The sequence below is a fragment of the Stegodyphus dumicola genome, chromosome X2, assembly GCF_044657685.1.
Source record: "Stegodyphus dumicola isolate Sdum_Otavi_A_Nest chromosome X2, ASM4465768v1".
NCBI classification, from domain to species: Eukaryota; Metazoa; Arthropoda; class Arachnida; order Araneae; family Eresidae; genus Stegodyphus; species Stegodyphus dumicola.
Window position 1 is genome coordinate 124,798,145 of NC_140781.1, and position 22,819 is coordinate 124,820,963.

Here is a 22,819-nt window from a genome sequence, read left to right on the forward strand (position 1 = left end):
TGATAAAAATGAAGATATTAATTCTGTTCGGTCAGAATCACCTCCCTCCCATAAATAACTCAGTGGATGAAAACATTATAATGCATAGCAATATTTCCCTACATTTTCGTGATATCTTAGAAACCATTTCTGAATTTAATGGCACTGATACATATCCAGTTGAATCCTTCATTGGTGATTTAGAAGAATCTTTTAAATTATTTAAGTTATCGGAATTACAGAAAATTGTGTTTGCTAAAAAATTGCTTACTCATTCTGCTAAATAGGTCTTTGAAGGGTATAATATCATGGGACAAATTAAAAGAAAATCTTTTATCTGAATTTGGTTCTAAAATAAACAGTGCACAACTTCATAATTTGTTACAGAAACGACACTTAAAACCTGGTGAATCACTTTCCGAATATTTAATTGCCATGCGTGAAATAGCCAGTTGCGGTTCTGTTGATGATTCATCAATTCTTGATTATATAATCAATGGGATACCAGATCAGAGTAGTAACAAAATTGTTTTGTATGGGTGTAAAAGTATTTCTGAATTCAAAGAGAAATTAAAAATTTATGAGAAAATCCGCGTTCCAGATACGAAAAATAAGGGTTATTCAAGTACTAACACACAAAATAAAACACGCGCTGTACCTAGTAAGATTAAAGAGCCAATGTGTTATAGTTGTGGAAGTTTAGGCCATAAGTCGAATTTTTGTAACAATAAGAGTAAAGGATTTAAGTGTTTTAAATGCGATTTGTTTGGACACAAAGCCGTAGATTGTTCGAAAACATCATCTAAAAATATCGAAGATGCCAAAGCTGTTACTCCAATAACTCAGACTTGTCAGAAAGAAATGCATAAAACTGTTAATTTAGGCAATTTGCAAATTGATGCTTTAATAGATACTGGTAGTCAAGTAACGCTAATCCGAGAAGATATACATAAGAAGATAGGTTCTCCTGAACTTAAGTCGGCCGAGCTACAGTTAACAGAATTTGGCAACAAACCTATAGAGAGATTTGAAGGTGAATTCCAAATTGATGGTTCTTTATTTAGATCAAATATTTGTGTTATCGTAGAAAACAAGAAATCTGAGGATGATTCTGAAGAGCAAAAAAATGCTTATTGCAATGGAAATGGTTCTGAAGAAGGATTTGAAAAAGTTGTTAATTATGGTTTTTTACTTTCAAAACCAGAAACTGGTCCTATTAGTATAGTTCCTGTTAAAGTACAGAATGTGATAAAACTGGACACTTCATCTACAATCAAAGCAAGTGGCATTGATTCCCTGATTTTGAATTCTGATGATGTTCCGAGTGATGCAGATTCTGCTGTAAATGAAAATGATGCTATTAAAGATGAATTAATGCAAAAAGGAAACTCAAGCACAATACAATTAGCTCTGAAGCCAACGAGGAGAAAGGCCGCTGCAGAAGGAGATTCTGAAGAGAAGCATTTTCTAGAAGAAGAGTCATTTGATGAAGTTGATGAATCAAATGCTAATTCAACTAAAACAATTTCAGTAAAATGCCTTGCAATAGAGAAGCAAAAGAAGCCACTGGAGACGAAGAAACTACAGAGACCACCGAAGAAGAAGAGAAGATTGAAAAGCCGAAGTCAGTCAGAAAACCTGATCACAACGACGCTGATACGGAAAGCAAAGACGGAACAAAAGAAATTAAAGAAGGTGAGAAAAAAGAAACGAAAAAGCAGATTAAGAAGATCCAGGAAGAAAACCAAAAGGCTTTGATGATGCAATGCCGATTTTAATGATTCCTGATTATAGACTTTTTCCCAAGTTGACAAATTTCTCCCTATTTGACTAATGAACTGTTTTAAGAAGAATGAAGATGAGTCTAAGGATGAAATGTATGAAGGAAGACGGCTTAAATAAGACGATTTTGAGAAGACGCATTCGAATGGCGGATCTTGAAGATATCTAAGACGCATTCAGAAGACGTATCCAGACAATATCTAAGAAGACGCATTCAGAAGATGTATCCGGACGGTATCTAAGAAGACACATTCAGAAGACATATTCAGATTATGTTTAAGAAGACGTAAATACGAAGATGAATTGTTCCAGACAACATCAAAGGAAGATGTGTTTGTAAAATTCATGTATTCAGATAGACTGTTGAAGATGGACGAACACTGAAAGAGCATTTAAGAAGAGCTAACGCCGTTATTTTTGAAGATGTTAAGATGATAAGGGAAGATGGCTGAAATAAATCATTTAAGATGACTTTTCACTCAATAGTAACTAAAAATCTTTTTTTTTTTTTTTTAATTTTATTTTTGAGATCCCTAGATGTAGATGGTGGTGCTACGAGAATGCGAGGCCACATTCCATCAGGATGGACGAGCAGTTGTGGGATGGCATCGTTCATTATAATCGGACGACGCGACTAGCTGTGAGAATAAATCTTTTACTTTTCCGATGATAGAAGTCAGACGATTCTGCCATTAAGACGTTGACGCGATTAAAAGATGTTTGAATATAAAAGATGATTCCTTCTCTTCATCTGTAAATAATCTCACCTATTTCCTTCTACGTATGTAATTACTTTGTAGTTTGTAGCAACTATTCATATTTCATTAAATATTCAAGTTTTACATAAATCGGACTAGTTTATCAGCCCCTAGACAGCCACCTAAGAAGTAAGTTTACAAACATCATATTCCTAGACAGTAAGTACCGATTCTACAATAGTAATAAGATTCGATGGTGATCCCGCCGAATGGCAAAAATTTTGGGATCAGTTTGAATCCCTGATACACAGAAATGAAGATTTATCTAATGTAGACAAATTTAATTACTTACACTCATATTTGAAAGGAGAAGCCACAAATGCAATTAAAGGAATTACACTAACAAATCAAAATTATGAAGCAGCAATAGAAAACTTAAAGAAGAGATTTGGACAAAAAACTTTTGTCATTAATTCTCATTTGAATAAGCTGTTAAATCTAACACCTGTTAGGAAATCAACAGACATCTCTATGCTTAGAGAATTGTTAGATACTTGTCAAAGAGAAGTTCACAATTTAGAAGCCTTAGGGGTAAATCCACTTATAGTTCTCTATTATGTCCCATATTGATTAAATTAATACTGCAAGATATTGTTCTAGAGATCACTAAGAAATGCGGGGTACAGAAGATTGGAAGGTCACGAAAGTAATTAATATTCTAAAAATAGAAGTTGAATTCAGAGAAAAAACATTTTTGACACGCAACAAGTATTCAAATGAACATGAAACGAAATTTCAAACACCATTAGGAAAAACTACTGATCCAAGTGCAAAGTTTCAACACTTTTGTGAAAGGAATTCATAAAAGTACACCATCAGCAGTGGCATTCAATATGACGCAGTTTACATGTATTTTCTGTTTTGCACCACGATTCATTTAAATGCAAAATGTCACCACAAAATAAAATAGGAATTTAAAGGAATACTATACGTTGCTTCAAATGTTTCAAAATGTATCGCATTAGTAAAAACTATCGTTCTAATAAACTTTCTTGTTTCAAGTGCAAAAGCAAAAGTCATCATAAGCCTTTAGAGATACTCCAAACAATAGCCAAAACATTCAAGTAAACAGAAACTATGATTACACTTTCAAAAAACTTCATAAAATTTTAGCATAATAAAACTACAAAAAGATTTCATGATGAAAATGTGTTTATAATGCAAATACACCATCTTTCTTTCATTCCCCCCTGCTCTTTTACAGAGAACATAATGAAATTAAGCCTAGTGTCTTCCTCTGAAAAACATTGAGATAAATGATTTTAAAAGATAAAATTTATTTAAATGGACAAATTCCATGGCTATATAAATCAATCCCACTTTCCTATATGTGATATAGTATCACACAATTACGTTTTGAATCAATTATACTTGTCCAGACAGAACTTGTCCACATCAAAGAATGTACTGCTTCTAGGATATACAAAAACGATGGTACATTATGAGCTGTTCACCCCAGACTTGCATTTTTTATACACTGTTCTGATATATTCCATGGAATAGTTTTCAAAGCAATGAATAATAACAGAGGCATTTTTTTTTTCCTCCTTATAAGAGTGAATGGTACTTTTCCATTTTGCTGCCGCAAATCTCGCCAAACAGACTTAATTGGCGACAACACACAGTACACACATAAAAAATGTTAGTTCAAAAAATTTCTTTAAGGCATAAACATTTTAATATTGTTTAAAATTTTGTAAAAAAAAAAAAAAAAAAAAAAAAAAAAAAAACAATAAATAAAGACAATAAATTTGTAAAAAAGACATTAATTTAAGAATTAACTATGCTTTCATGGTAGAATAGCTTGATTCGCTGGTTCATATCACGTGACCCCAATCTCGTGTAAACTACGCTACAAAAATATAATTCTCTCAGTAATTTCAATATATATATATATATATATATTTGCAATATACAAAAATATAATTCTCTCAGTAATCTTTCAGTAATAAACATTTCCATGGGGCAAAAATAGTCTTTAAAATTTTTTTACATATTTTCATGATAAAAGCAATTTTAAAAACAATTTTTCTAATAAACAAAGGAATCATTAATTCCTCTTCCAATTACTAAGTATGCAACTTCAATTAGAAAACAGACTAGCAAATTTTATTTAAAACATGCCATTTAATGATTGAAATCCTATCAAATTTGGGTCATTAAATGGGAAATCTGTACAATTCAAAACTTTTGGTTTTAAAAGTATAAAAACATTTTAAATTGTTACTGAAAATTGCCATCATATATGCATTAAAGAAAACATGTTAAAATAGTATTAAAAATTACCCCTTCATCGTCAGGATCCAAGTCTGAAAAATTATGCTGAGGATTGCTAAATTTGTCCAGCAATTCTCGAGCTAAATGTTTGCCAAGATCTCCTTGCAGAAAAGGATGCTAAAAATTATAGAAAAGAAATGCAGTCTAAGCCATAAGTGTTAAGCATATTAACTATTATGAAAATATATTACTTTCCCTGAAAATTTTAAAACTATTGAAAAACATGAGCACACAACGAAGCTTGCGCAATAAGTGTGTCAATACAACCTTGTAACAGATAGCAATTTTGTATGTACAGTTATAGATTTAATTGCAAACTCTGATGTGATGCAGACGGCAAAAACTGCTAAAACTACAAGAAGCGTCAACAAGCTAAGCAACTATAGCAAGTTGCAATAATTGCAAATTTTTAAGTCTATCAACTCCAGCATTAGATCAACAGCTGCTTATGTATGTTTTTAGAATTAATCTGAAGTTGATGTAAAATGATATAATTCTCACAAGTCTTTTACAAGTTCTCTGATGATTTACAATTGTTTCATCAATAATTACGATGCACACAACAAAGTTACAATAAACAAAATATAGAAAAAAAAAACAAAAAATAGTGCTGACTAGTGAAAAAAATCACAATGAAGACTCTTGAATACTTTGTGTAGCAAAAGACCAGGCATCTCTACTTGCAAAAAATACTATACTTATCTTCAAGATTAGGAACACTTCAGCTGATAACATGCCTGCAATGCACTTATCCAAACATCCTGTCTCAAAATTAATAGATAAGAGTCTTCAAAGGCTGTTGAGAGAAATGTGGCTATTTTGTGCAATAATTATGAGACATATACATGCATTTCATAAGTTCTGAGTCTGGTCTTTCGGAGCTCTTTTTCACCCTCTTTTAATTGCTTTTAATCTAATTTTGTTGCATTGGGAAAAATTCTGCCTTATCCTTCTATCAATATTAACTTCTGTCTAGTGCTGTTACAGAAGGAATCTTATTTATTATTTAATACTACATAAGAATAATTTTACAAATTAATGAAAACTTACATGGGCAAATAAACTGATGACTACTAAAATAGTTACTGTATAAAAGAAAGCACACAGCAGAATCGTATTTACTCACAAATAAATTACATGGAAATAATGATTAAAATTTTCGGTAATTTTGAGGCACAAAATTCAGAAATGAATATCATAAGCATCTGCCTCTAGAGCAATGATAGCTGTTATATGGCAAGGTATGGGGTTAAACAGACTTTGGATGGCATTTTGAGATATCGCAATACATGCAACTTCAATTCTGTCAAAGTTCATGTTGTACTGGCTGATGGGTGTTGTCATGCAGCCATTGACAATATGTTTTCAATCCGTGAAATGCCAGAAGAACATGCTGAGCAAGGCAGAAATCAAATGTCCTATATATTGCAGAAATGAAGAACAGCATGAGCTACATGCAGTCTCGCATTGTCCCACTTAAGGATGAGATAATGAAAGCCCAGAATCATGGGCATTAAAATCGCAGTAGCATAATGGCAGCTGGTCAGAGCATGGGATATGCAGACTACAGGTGAACAGAATATGTACCCAGTGGCACCCTATATCATCAATCCAGGTAATGGAGGGCTATAATGAAGAGAACCTGCTTTTAACATTCATTCCCTCCAAAGCCACCACATACAGATACAGCCATCATAATGCTATAAGCAAAAGTGGTATTTGTCAGAAAAGGCAATGTTATGCTGATGATGTGTCCATATGCATCATTCAACATAACATCAGACATGAAGCTAAAGTAAGTCACTTCGTTGAAATCCAAGATAAGGCACATACCATATCATTGCATGATTCTTGATGCTGAGCAAGAAAACTAATTTCCTTATGGAGAGTACATGATGTTGCTGTGCAACTGCTAAAAGTGATGTGAACAAGATGTCATTTACCTCTGCTGCTGGTGAATGGGGGCCGTTCAGATCCGGGAAATCTCTGTACGGCTTTGTTGGATGCATCAATACAAATTTTCATACACTGGATCTTTATGAACACAAGCAGCAACAAAATGGTACAATAATCTATTTTTCAATAGATATGATTCTCTCAGGATCAAATTCTGAAACATGCTAGTATATGTTCCTTCTCCTTACATGAGGCCTAATGAACATTCTTGAACACAATATTCTACTATGACCACAAATACAAAAACATTAAATAAATGGGATTTCCAAATATGAATCTGCATTTTAGTCTAATTTTCTAAACTACTTCTAAGTGCCATTACTCTTGCCAGTAATGTGCCAGTTAATCATTTGCATAGCTAGCATGTTCTACCCTTCAAGCAAATTTCAGGTTTCTTTGGTGCTTTCTTCATGGTACATAAATTTTAATGATGAGCAATGTATCAAATCGAGTAAGAAAAAAATCTATTTCCTACCAGACCAATTACTAACTTACTTGTACCTACTTGCATATTTATCACTAGCTTTTTCAGTATTCTGAATTATAGCATAAGTAAGCAAAGTACAGGTAAACAGCAAAATATAACATATGAGTAAATTCAGAAACATTAGTATATCTGCTCTTATGCACTCTTTAATTAGTTAACTACTTCTTTTAACTCGTTTCTTTCAGAAATGATGTGTCACATAGCTCTCATTTCTCCATTTTCAAGAGATAAAATTAAGGAGAAAAATATGCAAGTAAATATAATGTCTGTTATTCTTTATTCCGCATTTGATCACTAGTTTTTATAAAACTTGGTATTTCAGATCCACAACAGGCCAAAACAGCTATACAATGATTTGTCATACATATGCTTGCTCATGTTTCAGCTCAAGAAATTAATCAAATTAAACTTACAGCACGGTTAGTTATGTACAACTACTAAGAACTCAATATTTTTACATAGGACTTGCAGAAAATAAATATCAACTGAAAAACGTTTTCCATACCCTATAGTAGTGAAAAACAAATAAATAAATAATGTAAATAAACTCAAAATTGTTTGAGATATCGACAATTAGTTAAAATCTAAAGCGAGTGTATAATCTAGAGCGACGTATTTCTAAAAACAACTATGCATGTTTACAAACTTTCAAATGACACTTATTATGTCAGATAAAGATTAACACCAAAGTAAATTTTTCAGATCGCTTTTAGGAAAAATGCTAAAATTTTAAATTTTTAGTACTTTCTGATTACCTACCTTTCTGACTTCTGAAAAAGTATAAAAATGTATTGGTGAGGCAACACACCATATCATAAAAAAGCATTTATGTGGCAATGCAGATACATGCGTATCACACTCATGTTTGAGTTTAGACTCAATGACACTCATGTGACACTCATGTTTGGATTTGTACTTTTAAGACTTAATGGTCATTTTTTTATTAATATTTCTTATTGCATTGAGTATATTTGTTTGGGTTGTAAAGAAATGTGATGATTTTGTAGTAACAAATACAGATGGAGGACAAAATAATGTGAACACATGTGAAAAAGTATGACGTACTTCACACCTGCAGTACAGCCGCGCCACCTGCAACAGAAGTCTGCCACCTAGTGAGCGTGAAGAGGAAGGTATCAGTCTCTCAACAGCAGTCACCTGTGTTGCATGCTTCGATCAACCTGTCTGTGAGAAGTTGAAATGTCAGATCTGTCAGAGTTCCAAAGAGGAATGATAGTTGGAGCGCATTTAAGTGGAGCATCCCCCCATAGCACAAAATATCCTCAGGATGTCCTATTTCAGTCACAATATCCCGGGACATACTTAGGATGTCCTAAGGATGTTGATTCTCAGATGTCCTGAGGAGATCGTAATTTAACATCCTGAGGATGTCTTATTTAAGTCGCTATGTCCCGGGAAATGACAGGATGTCCTGAAGATGTTGATTCTCATATGTCCTGAGGAGTTCACCAATTTCACATCCTGAGGACATTCATTCTGCATTGTCCGGAGGACTTTTGTTGTCAAACATTTTGAGGATATTTGTTCTCAAATTTACCAGTTTTAATTTTTTGACATTGCACATCTGAAACTTGCACATTATTTTATTTTTCATATGTATTTTACTAAGTTGTTTCTAAATGCTGTACATTAAAAATATTGATATTATTGATGATTTATTCTTGTTATTTTGTTATTAATTTTAACTGCTATTTTTTCTGACTTTTTTAAAAATTTATTTAGTCATAAAAAAGATTTTTTTCAATGGATTAGCATTTTCTAGAATATTTGCAAAATTCTAAATAACATATATTTTTTTATAAAAAATGTATAAATTACATGTATAATTACTTACAGATTACAAACCCTACTACAAATATAGGTAAAATTAGATATAGATATATTTAATTACGGAAACGAATTTTTTTTTTAAATTTGGGTATAGAGACATTAGGTATTTTTTTGGAAGCAGGAAACATGAAAAATTAGCAACTGCCTTCGCCGGGAATCGAAGGACGGACCTCTGGAATACCGGCCCAGTGTGCAGAACCACTACACCACGAAGACACGCTAGGTGTGGTGGTGGTGTATTTAATTATGGAAAAGCACACTAGGGCTATCTGCCTAAGGGGAGGGATGTCTTCGTGGAGGACTTTCTAAGGGATATTGGCTCGTATACACGTTACACATGGGGAAAACCACGAAAACACCCATGCAGCCAGCCCGTTCGCGGGATTCGAACCTCGGATCGCACTACCAGGGTTCAGCGACTTTACCGCTCGGCCGCTGGTGGGCCGAAGACACGCTAGGAAAGCGGGAGAAATACCTTTTTAAAGGCCGACTTTTTTTTTAAGGGGATCCAATCACTAAATCCTGGGTGTGGATATACCTCATCCAACACCTTTTTAGTTCGGGTGCCACTGTAGAGACATTAGGATTTTTTTGGGAAGCCGTAGAGATGAAAAATTAGCAACCGCCTTCGCCGTGAATCGAACCACGGACCTCTGAAATACCGGCCCAGCGTGCAGAACTATTACACCACGAAGGCACGCTAGGAAAGTGAGAGAAATACCTCATAAGGAAAATTTTTTTCCTCTAATTACAGGACAGAAAATGTTTTTCAATCGCGCGATCTGTTATTGATATTGAATTACAGTCGTGCGATAATTTCGCAGTAAAGATACATCTCTGATGACTATCCAAGATTCTAGAAACTTTGGTCTTATATAGAGATGGTCGTCTTATAGAAATAATGCTTAATATCAATATTTATTTATAATCTCAGACCTATTGGTCACTTTCAGAAGCGGTCGTTTGAGAGGCGATATTCTATATATTTATTTACTGATACTCTCAGATTCCAAAATTTGTTTATATTCTCAGAAATATTGGACGGAAGGTGGTCGTCCCATACATGCAAAATTTTACATTTCATTAAAAATGAATTTGGCATTATTTAACTATTTCCCTATTAATTAATTAATTAGATAAAGAAAAAATTAGGAAATAGTACTGTTTATTACGGAATAATGTAGGAAGTTCTAGAGAACTATATTCTTTCGCGTCATTGCACATTGTATCCGGCATACTAGTTCCTCATATTCTTCCGCAAATCCGTAAACATTTGTCTGATTTGAAACGAAATCCAAAATGGCTGCGCCATGAGGTTAACTTGTATGGATATTTTTTGTTGCATGAAAGGTACGTTCAGTTGCAATACTTGTATGTTTACTTTTTTTGCTTTTCGAATTTATGTTATTAATGTCATTTTGACAGTTAAATGTTTCACAGCTTTATGAATTGTTACCATTCTGTCGTGAATTACGTGTATCTCAATGGCTGGCTGTCTTTTCAAATATTTAATTTGCCCTGCTATCCAAATGTTTATGACTGAATTTTTTTTACTCTAGTTTATGCATTCAGTTTCAAAATAATATGTGTGATCAGATTGCTTATTATTTTATTGCAGCAATAAATTTATGTTAAATAGTTTGAACAATTGTATAAAAATAAGAGTTTGCATTGTTTTGTCCAAAATATGTATGGTTGAAACATTATCTTAATCTAGTTTGTAATTAAAGTTTTTTTGGGGGTACTGTTCTGTTATTGAGACCAGAATCGGAAATGTATGAACCTGTGTTCGTAAGTATGTGCATAGATGCGTATATGTAGACACACAAACATACAATATACAAGCATACATAAATACTATTCTGAACCCGGTCCTGATAACAGAACAGTACCTTTTTTTAATCTTTTTTGAATATTTTATAAAAGGATTAAGCATTTTTCAAACTGCATATCATTTTAAGATTCGACTTGCAGGAAGACAAAATATGGTCATTCAATCAAATGCTTATGATTGCTTTTAACATTTTCTCATAAATATTGTTTGCATTTTTATTGTATTTTAGATACTTTAGTTATGTAAAGTGAACATGAGAATATTAGGAAAGCTGAAGAATATGAATAGCTACCATAATACATGTATTTTTTCATCGAGCCCATTGTTTTAGAAACCAATGCACCATTATTATATGCTGGCTTATTTTATAGTTATATGCAGTTTAATTTTATGTTCATGTTACTGTAGTATTGTCATTATAATAAAAGTATTGATAATTTTTGTTGAATCTTGCAAGTTGCCTAACATTCAGAATTATTACTACCGAATTTTACTGATAGGTTTTTTCTAGTTGACATAATCTGTCTGATAAATAAAATAAACTGGTGTTTAAATTATGTGCATTTCTCTTAATGTTTCATTGAAAGTGAGATGGAAATATAAATGCTATCCAGAAAAGTGAATTCTTTTTGCCTGAAATAACAAACTGTACTAAATGATTAATGTTTATATCATTTTAGAAATGTCAATATTAAAGTTTCTCCCCCTTCTCTTCTTTGATTTTGAAATAATTTATAATAAAATAATATATGCATAAGTGTATTAATGTAAAGTGTCATTCAATAATATAATTTATTTTTACTGATATTTTTATATTTCTTATTTGGGTTTTCTTTTGGTGTTAGAAGGAAGAAAAGACTGTAATGTTTTAATTAAGGAAATAATTAAAACATTACAGTCTTTTAAATAACACAGTTACAGTAATGTTTATTGAAGCAATCAGTACTGTGTGATTGCCAGTGATTGAATAATGTTAAAATGCATTGTTCATAAGGAAATTTGCTTATCTTTGTGTTATAGATTTTATTTTGACACAAGCTGAAATTTGAATATTGGAAGCACTTTGAAAAACCGAATTATTTCCTGAATCATTAATCAGGCCAATATATAACATACAAATTTTCATACAAAATTATTTCTTTGAGCATATTATAAAGAGCTCATTTAATTTTATTATTTGTACAAATTTTAGACAAAAGTAGCATGTAACAGTTAAAGATTTATTGAAGCCTACTTGTTACTTGTGGTAACAAAGAAGTGTGAAAGATATTGCCACATCAGCGAACATGACGATCATTGATGCTTAGTTTAGTAATTTAATAATATATTGAGAAATGCTGGGAACTTTCAGAAGTAGACATTTTGGAAATGATGGGCTTGATAAGAAATTTACATGGTTTTATTATTTATTCTTTAGTTAAGAATGGATTTTAGATGTTCATGTGAAAGAATTCTATTTAATTATATGTGAAAGAATTGTTAAAGTTTGGCATTTAAAAAAAATGAATTAATAATATGCAATTATCTTTTTATTATATATATATTTCTAATGCGCTATGTAAATGTCAGTGCTAAACAATTGAGATGCTATTGTCAGGGCAATCTTTTCTTATACATGAAAAATTCTGATACTTTCTTATCATCTGCCCTCACAGCTTCAACTTATGCTAAAACAGCAAGAGTATGCACACGATAATAGCAAACTATGAATATGTATACCACACACATGTATTTACATGCTTTATATTTAATATTTATTTCTGAATAATATTCCATTGGATGAAAAATATGTGAATATTGACCCAATGTATATATTTTAGTGTGTGTGCATCCTAAAATTTCTTGTTTCTTATAAAGTGCTTATTTGAATTACTACTTGTGAACAGAGCAGTAGATATGAACCATAAACTAACCATTTTGCCAATTTTCACAGCTTTGCAGATAGTCAGAAAGCACCAAAATTTGTAATAATGTTAAGTTTAAATGATGTTCTATACTTTTGTGTTAATTTTTCTATTCTATTAATTCTATTACTGTGTTATCAAACTTTCTGCAGGAATTTCAACTGGTTAAGATGTTATTACCATGTGGAGAAGAATTTGGTTTTCAAGCTAGAAAAAATTGCAGCTGAAGGATTTTGTAGAAGGTCAGTCAAACTGGTTTTAGTTAATTATAATTTAATTTTGGGTGAAGAATTCTCAAATTTATTTATCATAAGTGTCTAAAGGTCTTCTAAATTAAATTCTGCTTGTTTTTTGAAATTTTTCATGACATTCATTCTTTGATTATTATTATTATTATTATTTTTTTAAATTTACTAACTTATATCCAGGCACATAATGTTGCATTTAATGCCATACCTTAAATATTGTAAAATGTTAAAATAATACATTTCACTTAAAAATGTGGTTGTGACGGTAAATTTTCTGTTACATTTAATCATATCTATAAACATTGGTATACATCATTTTTCAATAATCTGTATATTATTTTGTGCATTTCTTTTACATCCAAGATCTGGCATATGACTTGCTTTTCAAACTGATAACATGATGTAATAATGTAATCTAATGGTTAAAGTTTACTAGGGAACGGGCCAAATTTAATATTCTTTGATAGAAATTTATTCATGTGTTCAGTGTGTCTCATCTCTTTAAATTGCTAAAGTAAATTTTATGTACTTGCATTTAGAAATTTTGACTGTATCAGAGTAATTTTGTTTCAGTTATTATAACATGCAAGGGAAAAAATTCATTCATAGCTCCGTATTTAAAATTAGTTAATTAAAGTCCTTAATAAAGAGGGACATTTTGTTGTTTTTAATGTCGATAGAGTTTAATTCAAAAATATGCCACATTAAGGGTTACTTTTTAACCTAATTTAAAATTTTCATTACTTCAACATGTCCAATAATTGTTATTTTAACTCCGATATTGTAATAATATCAAAATTCCTTACTTTTTGATAGGTAATCCAAATGTAAAACAAGAAAAGAAAAAATTAAAATCTAGAAATATATTTACTTCATACCTCTAACAAATAAAAACAACACAAGCACTTTTTACTGTCTATCTGCATAGTGTGGCATGTCCCGTAAGACTGAGATTTGTATGGTCAAATCCATGTTTCAGTTAAAGGAAAATGCATGCACAGTCTTCTGATTTTCCCTTCGATTAAGGATTCTGTATATACTAGCATAAGAAATATATTAGTTAATGCAGTGTTATACATCAATATTTATAGACAATTATTGTGGCTATGTTTATTATAATTTTGTTCACTGTAATGGCTGGAGTGCCTAAACCATCATGCTGTGTAAACAAAACTCAAATCTTCATCTCTGCATACTGCTCCACTAGTGTTTAAACCACTGAAATGGTGATTATGGTAGAACATCTTTGGTAAAAATTTACTGTACTGTAACCCTTGGCGAATCGTTTCTTTTTTTTATATCAAGATCATCACCTGAGAGGATCGGCACCAATTTCAAGGTGGCCGCTACACAAAACCAAAATAAGAAGTCAAAGACATACACAAACTCTGTGTCTATGTACACATCGACCTATTAAAACACAGAACTGCACAAACTGGGCATTGTGCACTGCCTTAACTTTGTCCATGTGCACATTGATCTATTTTCACTTTAAGAAAATCAGAAAGTTAAAAATATCATAGTTACCAGAAAAAATTCGCCACTGTCTTAACACACAGACAACCAAAAATACACAAACAGAGAAGAATAAGTTACCAAAAATACATATTTCCTAACATAAAAACATTAAACAACAAATCTTCTAACAAAAATTAACACACAGAGACAAAAAAATAAATGAAATGTCATTTTTTTAACATACCTTTTTTTTTACATGCATATGTTTAGGCTTCCCACCACCATCCTCCAGGTAAGCAATTCAATTAAATTTTTCGTCTCTTAGTCACCTCAGACATACTCAAACAATGGTACCCACACCAAAATAATAGCATGTTCAAAATACAAGACCATACCAAACACAGCAATTGAAAAGAATAGTATGAACCAAAAACCTGGGACTGTACAAAAGGTTTACTATTAAAAAAAGTAGCCCAAAACTAAATTTATCACTGCACGTTGGCAATATTTGCAGAAATAACTCCTTTTTATTGACAAAAAAAAGTTTTTTTTTTTTCTCCCAAAGGCTACTTTCGCCAACATTATCAACATTAGGGTTACCGAAAAACTTATTTGACGCAATGGGCTTCCACATTTCACAAACAACCAATACAACTTTGCGATTTTTTTTCAGACAGAAACCAAGGTGTACCATACAGTAAAGATTAGCCACATCTTCATTTACTACTGTTACAAGTACTTCTTTGGTAAATTTCTGCAGTTAAATTCAAAAGTTTAAAACTGTATTAACATGATCAGATTCAGAGTCATAGCTAGGGTTTTCAGCACTCAGGGACAACTGAAGATTTCGCGCCCCCTACTGCTTGCCTAGGATGGAAAACATTTAATTCTAAAATGTTCTAACATCAGTTTGGCGCCCCTTAGATTCTGCACCTGGGGACAGATGCCCCCTTTGCCCCCCTCTAGCTACGCCCCTGATCAGATTTTATTTTCTGCACGTAGCTAACAATTACTTATGTGTTGTCAGATAAATGTTACCAGATGCAGTTAATTATTTTTTACTTGCCAATCTCATGAGACAAGTTTTTTTTTTGCTCCTGCAAGACTTTACTTTGTGTTGCAAAATAAATTCATTCTCACTCTTTCTGGACTTGCCTACACATTAAATTTAAAATAGTTTTATGAATAGGTAAGATGTGATTATCATAATTTTGTTTCTCTCTTTATCATGGCAACTTTATATGTTGATTCAGTAACCAGGTTACCTACCAGTGGCTGATTGATAAAACTGCTCATATGTTCAGCTGGTGGTTTGAGTTTATTTTCTGATATAAAAAATTTTAAAAGGCATCCCCCATGTTTATTTTACTATAATCGAAAAATCAAATAATTGCACTCTGTTTATAGGTACTAAATGTTTAAATATTTTAAATGCTTCCTTTAATTTGCATTCTAATAGTCATTTGTTTAAATTTAATTATGAATTATATTCACATATAGTAATTGTGAGTGTTTTTTTATTGTTTTTCATGAATTCAAATAAAATGTGATAAATTGGATTAATAAAAACTATTTTGAATTTTGAAATGTGTTTTTCCTCTGTTAATCATAACATAGTGCCATAAATTTCTGAATGTGTTTATTTTTCATCCAAATAAATAGCTTTACAAAAATTTGTCATATTAATAGATATTGCATAATTTAGCATTATTGTAAATATTTATTATAGCAGATTTAGCTGAACTACTTTTTTAGTCTCTTTGCAGATAAAGTCACAAAGGTAAGTGGTTAGATATTTTTCTGTATTCCCCATTAAGTAATTTTATCTGGTAAATTACCATTACTTATATACTAAAGGTGAAAGAATAAGCTTTCCTTGAAGATACAAAAATTTGCAGATATTTCAAAAAATTGGTATACGTAAAGTTCTTAAATTGTCACATATGCGAAACTGAAAATGTTATATATGAAATAGTTCAGAAATATAAATATTTTCACTATTTTTTAACTATAATTCACTGCATTTGTTATATATAATCACAGTTTAAGGTAGCAGTGCTTTTCTCACTGTGATTTCTCATGTATTTTGATTCATAACTACACGTACATAAATCCACGTATTTTGATTTCTCTTTTGAGACCAAATAAAAAATGAACTATTCTCGTTGACATTGAGAGTTGAATAAAAGCTCACCTCAAAATAAAATGAATTAATAAATTTATGGAAAATTTTACATTGCATATATTGAGCAGAAAGAGTAAACTGAATATACTTAATGAAATTAATTGGTAGAGTTGATAGCAGAATAAAATGCCTTAATTGCATCGTAAACAGTAGATCTTTTGAAGTTTTTCTATGTTGCATAAAATGCAGATTTAAATTTTTGATATTGATTGTCATATAAATAGCAATTACTGTTTTATTTTGCTCTGAAATGAATGGTTAGTAATAAAATTCAGGATGAGACAACCTTTAACATGCGCTAGAATTTACAAAGTTTAATTTGGTGCTGATTTCAACGGGTAAATTTCATTTTACTGAATTTTGCGTAAAATAATGCCAATGAATCATTGCAAATTATTTTCAGAACTTTTTTTTTTAATCTAAAAGGGCTGTTAGTTTTGAAATGTGACTTCATATTGTCAGTCGTAAACTTGTTTTGCTTTTCATTCAAGTCTTGCCATTTGGCAAAATTTAACATATTTACCTTTAAAATCTAATATATTATTGACTAACAAGCCAAGCTATTTAAAAGCATTACACACATTTGTTAACAATGCTTTTTTTAAATTTTTAATCTGATTGATTTAAAATGCATTTAATTCATGATATATCTAATTGAAAACATTTTAATATTTCTACATAATAACATGATATATTTCTTCATTTTTCAAATATATAGAAGATATATAACTTTCTGGTGTCAGTATCTTATAAAATGTTTTGCTATTTCCACTGCCCCATCTGTATTGATAATCTATGCATTCATAAACTTTTAGCCTCTTTGAGTGACTGCTAAAATGAGGCCTTTCAGATTTTTTTTTAATTGTGTGAGCAGAAAGATAGAATTTTAGAAGAGCTTCTTGAGTTACCTTTTGAATGATATAAAGAATTGTTAACATATTGTCAAATTTTTACAACTAAATATTAAATATATAAAAAAGCCTGCAGCATTCTCATGTTACGAAAACATATTTATTTATTCTGAGGCTAGGAATTGATTTAGTTTTAAAAATACAATTTATTCCTTTTAACAATTTCCCAACAGTGTCATCAAAACACTATAAATTCCTTACATGTTTTAAAGAAAGATGATTCATTTATGTAAAGATTATTAAATGGGTAATTTTATTATTCAATTTTTAATACAAATTAACTGAAATTAGAAATTGATTTTGTAAAATAATTTAATTATGAATAATTCAATTTGGGGGCTATTGGATGTTTAAAAATGATCAAAAGATTTTTAATATCTTAAAAATAAAAGCAAAATTTTCAGTTTTAATATTTTGTATTAATAATTCATTTTAATTTCCTTGCTCAGTTTTAATATATTCACAAATTCAGATTTTAAAACAAAATAAGTTGTATAAATATTTTCAACATTTCTGATTTTTCCATAGTAACCATAGGAGAACGATTTGAGACTATCCGTGTAAAAAAAAGTAGGTTTTAGATCATCACACCTTCACATACTTTCACTGGAATTTTACTTTGTATATATACTGGGATGTGACACTAAGCAGTTGAGAGTATGTATTTAAGAGGTTAAAGGGATATTGTAACTAGTGTTTCAAATCCTGATAACATCCCATACGCTGTCGGTGGGACGTAGATAGGATGTCCTAAGGATATACTGGGATGTGACATTAAGCGTTCAGGAGGATGAGTTTAGGAGGAAATTGGGATATTACAGGATGTCCTGAGGATGTAGTAAGTAGGACTTTAAATCCTAATAACATCCCATATGCTGTCGATGGGACATAGATAGGATGTTTTTAGGATATAATGGGATGTGCTTAGGAGGTTTGTGGGACATCCCGGGATGTCCTGAGGATGTAGTAAGTAGGAGTTCATATCCTAATAACATCCCGCACGCTGTCAATGGGACTTGGTTAGGATGTCCTGAGGATATCCCGGGATGTGACATCAAGCACTCGGGAGGAGGTGTTTAGGAGGTTCGCGGGATATTCCGGGATGTCCTGAGGATGTGCGCATATCCCGCGAGCAACATCCTTGGGATATCCCAAGGATGTTTTTGTGCTATGTGGGTCAGTTACGGAAACAGCAAACCTTGTGGGGTGTGCAAAGAGTACAGTATCAGCTGTTATGACAGCGCACACAAAAGAGGATAAGATGACTGATAGGGATAGATAGGTCTTAAAGCGCATAGTAGCCCGAAAGCACAAGCAATCGTTATCCAATATAACATCCAAAATGAACAGTCATCTCCAGGACCCCGTTTCAACAAAAACTGTCAAAAGGGAACTTCATGCTGTGAACATTTATGGCAGAGTGGCAATTTGTAAACCCTTGGTGACAACAACTAATGCTTTCAAAGCAACGCCAATGGTGCAGAGATCACAAAGGCTGGCCCCCACAGCAGTAGCAACAGGTAATATAGTCATATGAATCGTCATTCACCCTATTTCAGACTACCGGACGCGTTTACGTCTGGAGAATGCTCAAAGAAGCATTTCATTCTGACTGCCTCTTGCCGACTGTGAAACACGGGGGTGGTGCCGTTACGGTATGGGGTGTGATATCTTGGCGCGGTCTTGGGCCACTTGTTATTCTGCATAGGAAGATCACTTCCAATTACTATCTAAGCATTCTAGAGGATTATGTCCAGACTGTATTCTCTGGGGAGTAACCACTTTTTGAAAATGACAATGCCCCTATCCACACTGCTAGGTGTACTCCAGAATGGTTCGAAGAGCATGATGATGCAATTGAACATCTCACTTAGCCCCCCTCAGTCTCTGGACATAAATATTATTGAACATTTATGGGCATATTTGGAGTCCAAATATGCCCATAAATGTTCGTTCTCGATTTCAATCTCTAGCCGGACTTTCAGAATTAGAGACTGCTCTGCAGGAGGAATGGCTTAATATTCCTTTAAATATTGTCCATGACCTTTATGCATCTATACCATGTCTCATTCAATCTGTACTCCAGTCAAAGGGTGGTCCAACCCCGAATTCATAAAAATTTTCCATTATTTCACAGGTGTTTGTATTATTTTGTCTTCCATATGTATCTTCCTTCTTTTATTTTCATTACGCTGGAGATTACATTGAAGTTTCAACTTTCTTCAGCGTTGGTTGTCGGTGTGCAATGTGGATTTTGTGCAGTTCTTTGATCTCTTTTTACTGAAAACAGAGCGCTGTGTACACTGGGAAAACAGCACAAAAACAGTACAGAAAAATTTCTCAAAAAATGCACTTTATTTTTTTAATGAAAGTTAAAAAAAAAATAGGCAGCTCAATTATTTAAATGCATGGAAAGATACACAAATAGATGTTTTTCTGCAATGTCACCAGAGAATTTACCACTTTTCAGTGGGGGTGTGGTTAATTAGAAAGTACCAAATTTTTTATTGATGGAGTTTGTAACTCCCCTCCCACAGGTAAAACTGTCACATAATTTGAAAATTTATGTCAAAATAAATTTTGCATGGAATAAAACTTGCTTTTCATCAGAAACTTCTGTAGTAATATAAGTAATACCTTACTAATTGGAATGTTTTCCTAGAGGGATATTAGGTCAACTTATTTATCAAATTGCTTAGGGAGAAATTTACATAAACCCATGTTGTATTTTACCTAAATATTATGTACATTACTTCAAATACTGACTTCCCCCCTCCTAACACTTAAGTATGCTGACTTCCTTGATTTCAAATGAGTGTTAATAACATGCATATATCTGTCATGAATTTTTTTTATATTCAGCAATATGAAAGCAGAATTTACTTATTATTTTCAACACATTTTCTACTTTCTGCTTTAAATTTACAGGAAAACCAAAGTTAACTTCATTGATTTAATTACACTAAGTGAAACTGTTGATTAATTTATTCACCAATTAATGAACATTAGAGAAACTGTTAAGCAAATAGAGCAGAAGGAATAACTGTAACTGAACCATCAGTTAGCTTAACTATGAAAAATGAATTTGCAAAGCATATTGGAAGACATCAAAATTATTAAATACAGATGAAATAACAGTACAATTAACATAATAATTAAAATAAGCATTTAGTTAAGTAATTAAAATAATAACAGTATGCAAACTACATTTGGCCATACCTGTAATAGTCTTTCTGCAGTCGGCCTTTTTTTTGGGTTTTTTGTTAAAGCTACTTTGACAAAATGATGGAAAACAGGAGTCCTGAAAGAAAGAGTTATTTCAAATGATAATGCTTAAATTAATTTAGAAAGAGCTTCTGAAATTAAAGCCAACATTATTTTTTAATTGTGGTTATTAGACAAATGCAGAGGTCAAATACCTTAAAAAATAATTCAACAGTTCTTTCACTTATTGATTTATACTGAAAAAAAAAAGAACAATATTACACTGCATTTAAAACATTTTGTTTTATTAAACAAGGGATGAAAATAATAGCATGGAAAATTAATATTTTACTAAATTTGTTAATTTTTTATTTACACCTGAAAGCTTTTATTTGATGCATAAGATACAGTAACATAATGGCCCTATCACTTCTATGGACGCGCTCGCTTACCCGGCACAATTCCGAGAAACGAGATTCTAGTAGCATGGCTTTAAGCGGCAGGCTTCCGAGAAATGTTTTGTCTACCTAAAAGGAACATGTCTCGGCTACGAGCAACATTTTAAAACTTGTCTAAAAATGTTCTGGATGGAGACGTGTTCCTCGAACGTTCAACCAATCAGACAAAAGTTCTGCTTCTGAAGGATCACGGGTAACTTTCAATATGGCGATGGCTCTCACTATGAAGTCATGGACGGTGGAAATAGAGGCCGATTTAATTATTGCTGTTTTGTTGTAATACAACTGCCTGAGTCACTTTCTAAATGTGTTTTAAATTTGTCGCATTTCGTGCTGATCGTGTATTATCACTGTTATATAATAGAATTTTATTTCTCAAAATTTAAGTTGAATAATTTTTTTAAATCCGTTTGTATATGCACGGCTTTTCTCCTAATTACTTGTCTTTTATATTGTTAATTGTATAATCAGTGACACATTTTAAACAGCATAAAACATGCATAAAAAAAGAAAAGCATAGCTTATGTAATAATGAGAAAACTCATTAAATTTGTCTATTATTTTCATGTTATTAATGAAATACTTTTTGGATTATAAATACATTAGAAACTATACTTTTATTGTAAATGCTACATAATGAAACATTGGAAATTTATGGATTTATTATTATGCATGATGAGAAACATTTGTATATACATTCATTAATATAAATCTTATTCATTACATTATTACTAATAAATATATATTAACAACTTCTAAACCACCGCATCTCTCTATCTGTATGTAAATATATGACTTATTAGATGTGTATATATATATGTATGTATGAATACAAAAATGAACATTGCCAAGAAGTTTATTTAAAGTTACTTTTAATTCAGATAACGATTATGTAATTGGCAGCAACTATACTTATCAGTTCTTTGCAAATTATTATGGGTATGTAATCAGTTGAAAAATAATTGATGAGTATTTGAGTACTAAAGAGTGTATACATTTTGTTATTGGGTTAATTCATAATTATATCATATGTATGATCTACATAATAAAAACATGATTAATAAATAATAAGAAATGTAACAGCTGTGCATTTATAACATTTGATTACTTAAAACAGTGCACAACTGATTATCACCTTCATATCTGTTTACAAAATGAATTGCACTTTCCAATTAAGTGCACGGGCCTACTAGTGGCCGAAGTGTCGTTGAACACTGGTAGTTCTGTCTCAGGTTAGAATGCCGCGAACAGGCTGGCTACATGACGTTACCTAGGTTTGCCCCATTTGTAACTGGTATACAAGCCAATTTTAAAAAATCTTCTACAAAGGGATCCCTCCTGTTAGGCAGATATCCCTCAAGGCTTTTCCGTAATCACATAAAACAAACTCATGATGTGCACCACCTAATTTCTAGAGTTGGTATAATTAATGTGTTTTAGGTGTATTACCAAGTGTTCTATGGGACAGTAAACAACTCGCACATGTATTCATATGCTTTATTTGATCTTCGTTTTGCTGGCTGTGAG

The 22,819-nt window shown here is 31.7% G+C and overlaps 1 protein-coding gene across 9 annotated transcripts in view; it reads right to left on the reverse strand.

Annotated features, from left to right (window-relative positions):
• Positions 1-22,819, reverse strand: part of LOC118187517 (mitogen-activated protein kinase kinase kinase kinase 5-like) — a 170,604-nt gene that overhangs the window by 93,381 nt on the left and 54,404 nt on the right. For all 9 annotated transcript variants that reach the window (XM_085809411.1, XM_085809413.1, XM_085809409.1 and 6 more), the window contains 2 exons: positions 20,850-20,931; positions 4,806-4,913 (listed from right to left, as the gene is read on the reverse strand). In XM_085809411.1, coding sequence (XP_085665537.1) covers positions 4,806-4,913; positions 20,850-20,931 — 190 coding nt within the window. The remainder of the gene's footprint in view (positions 1-4,805; positions 4,914-20,849; positions 20,932-22,819) is intronic.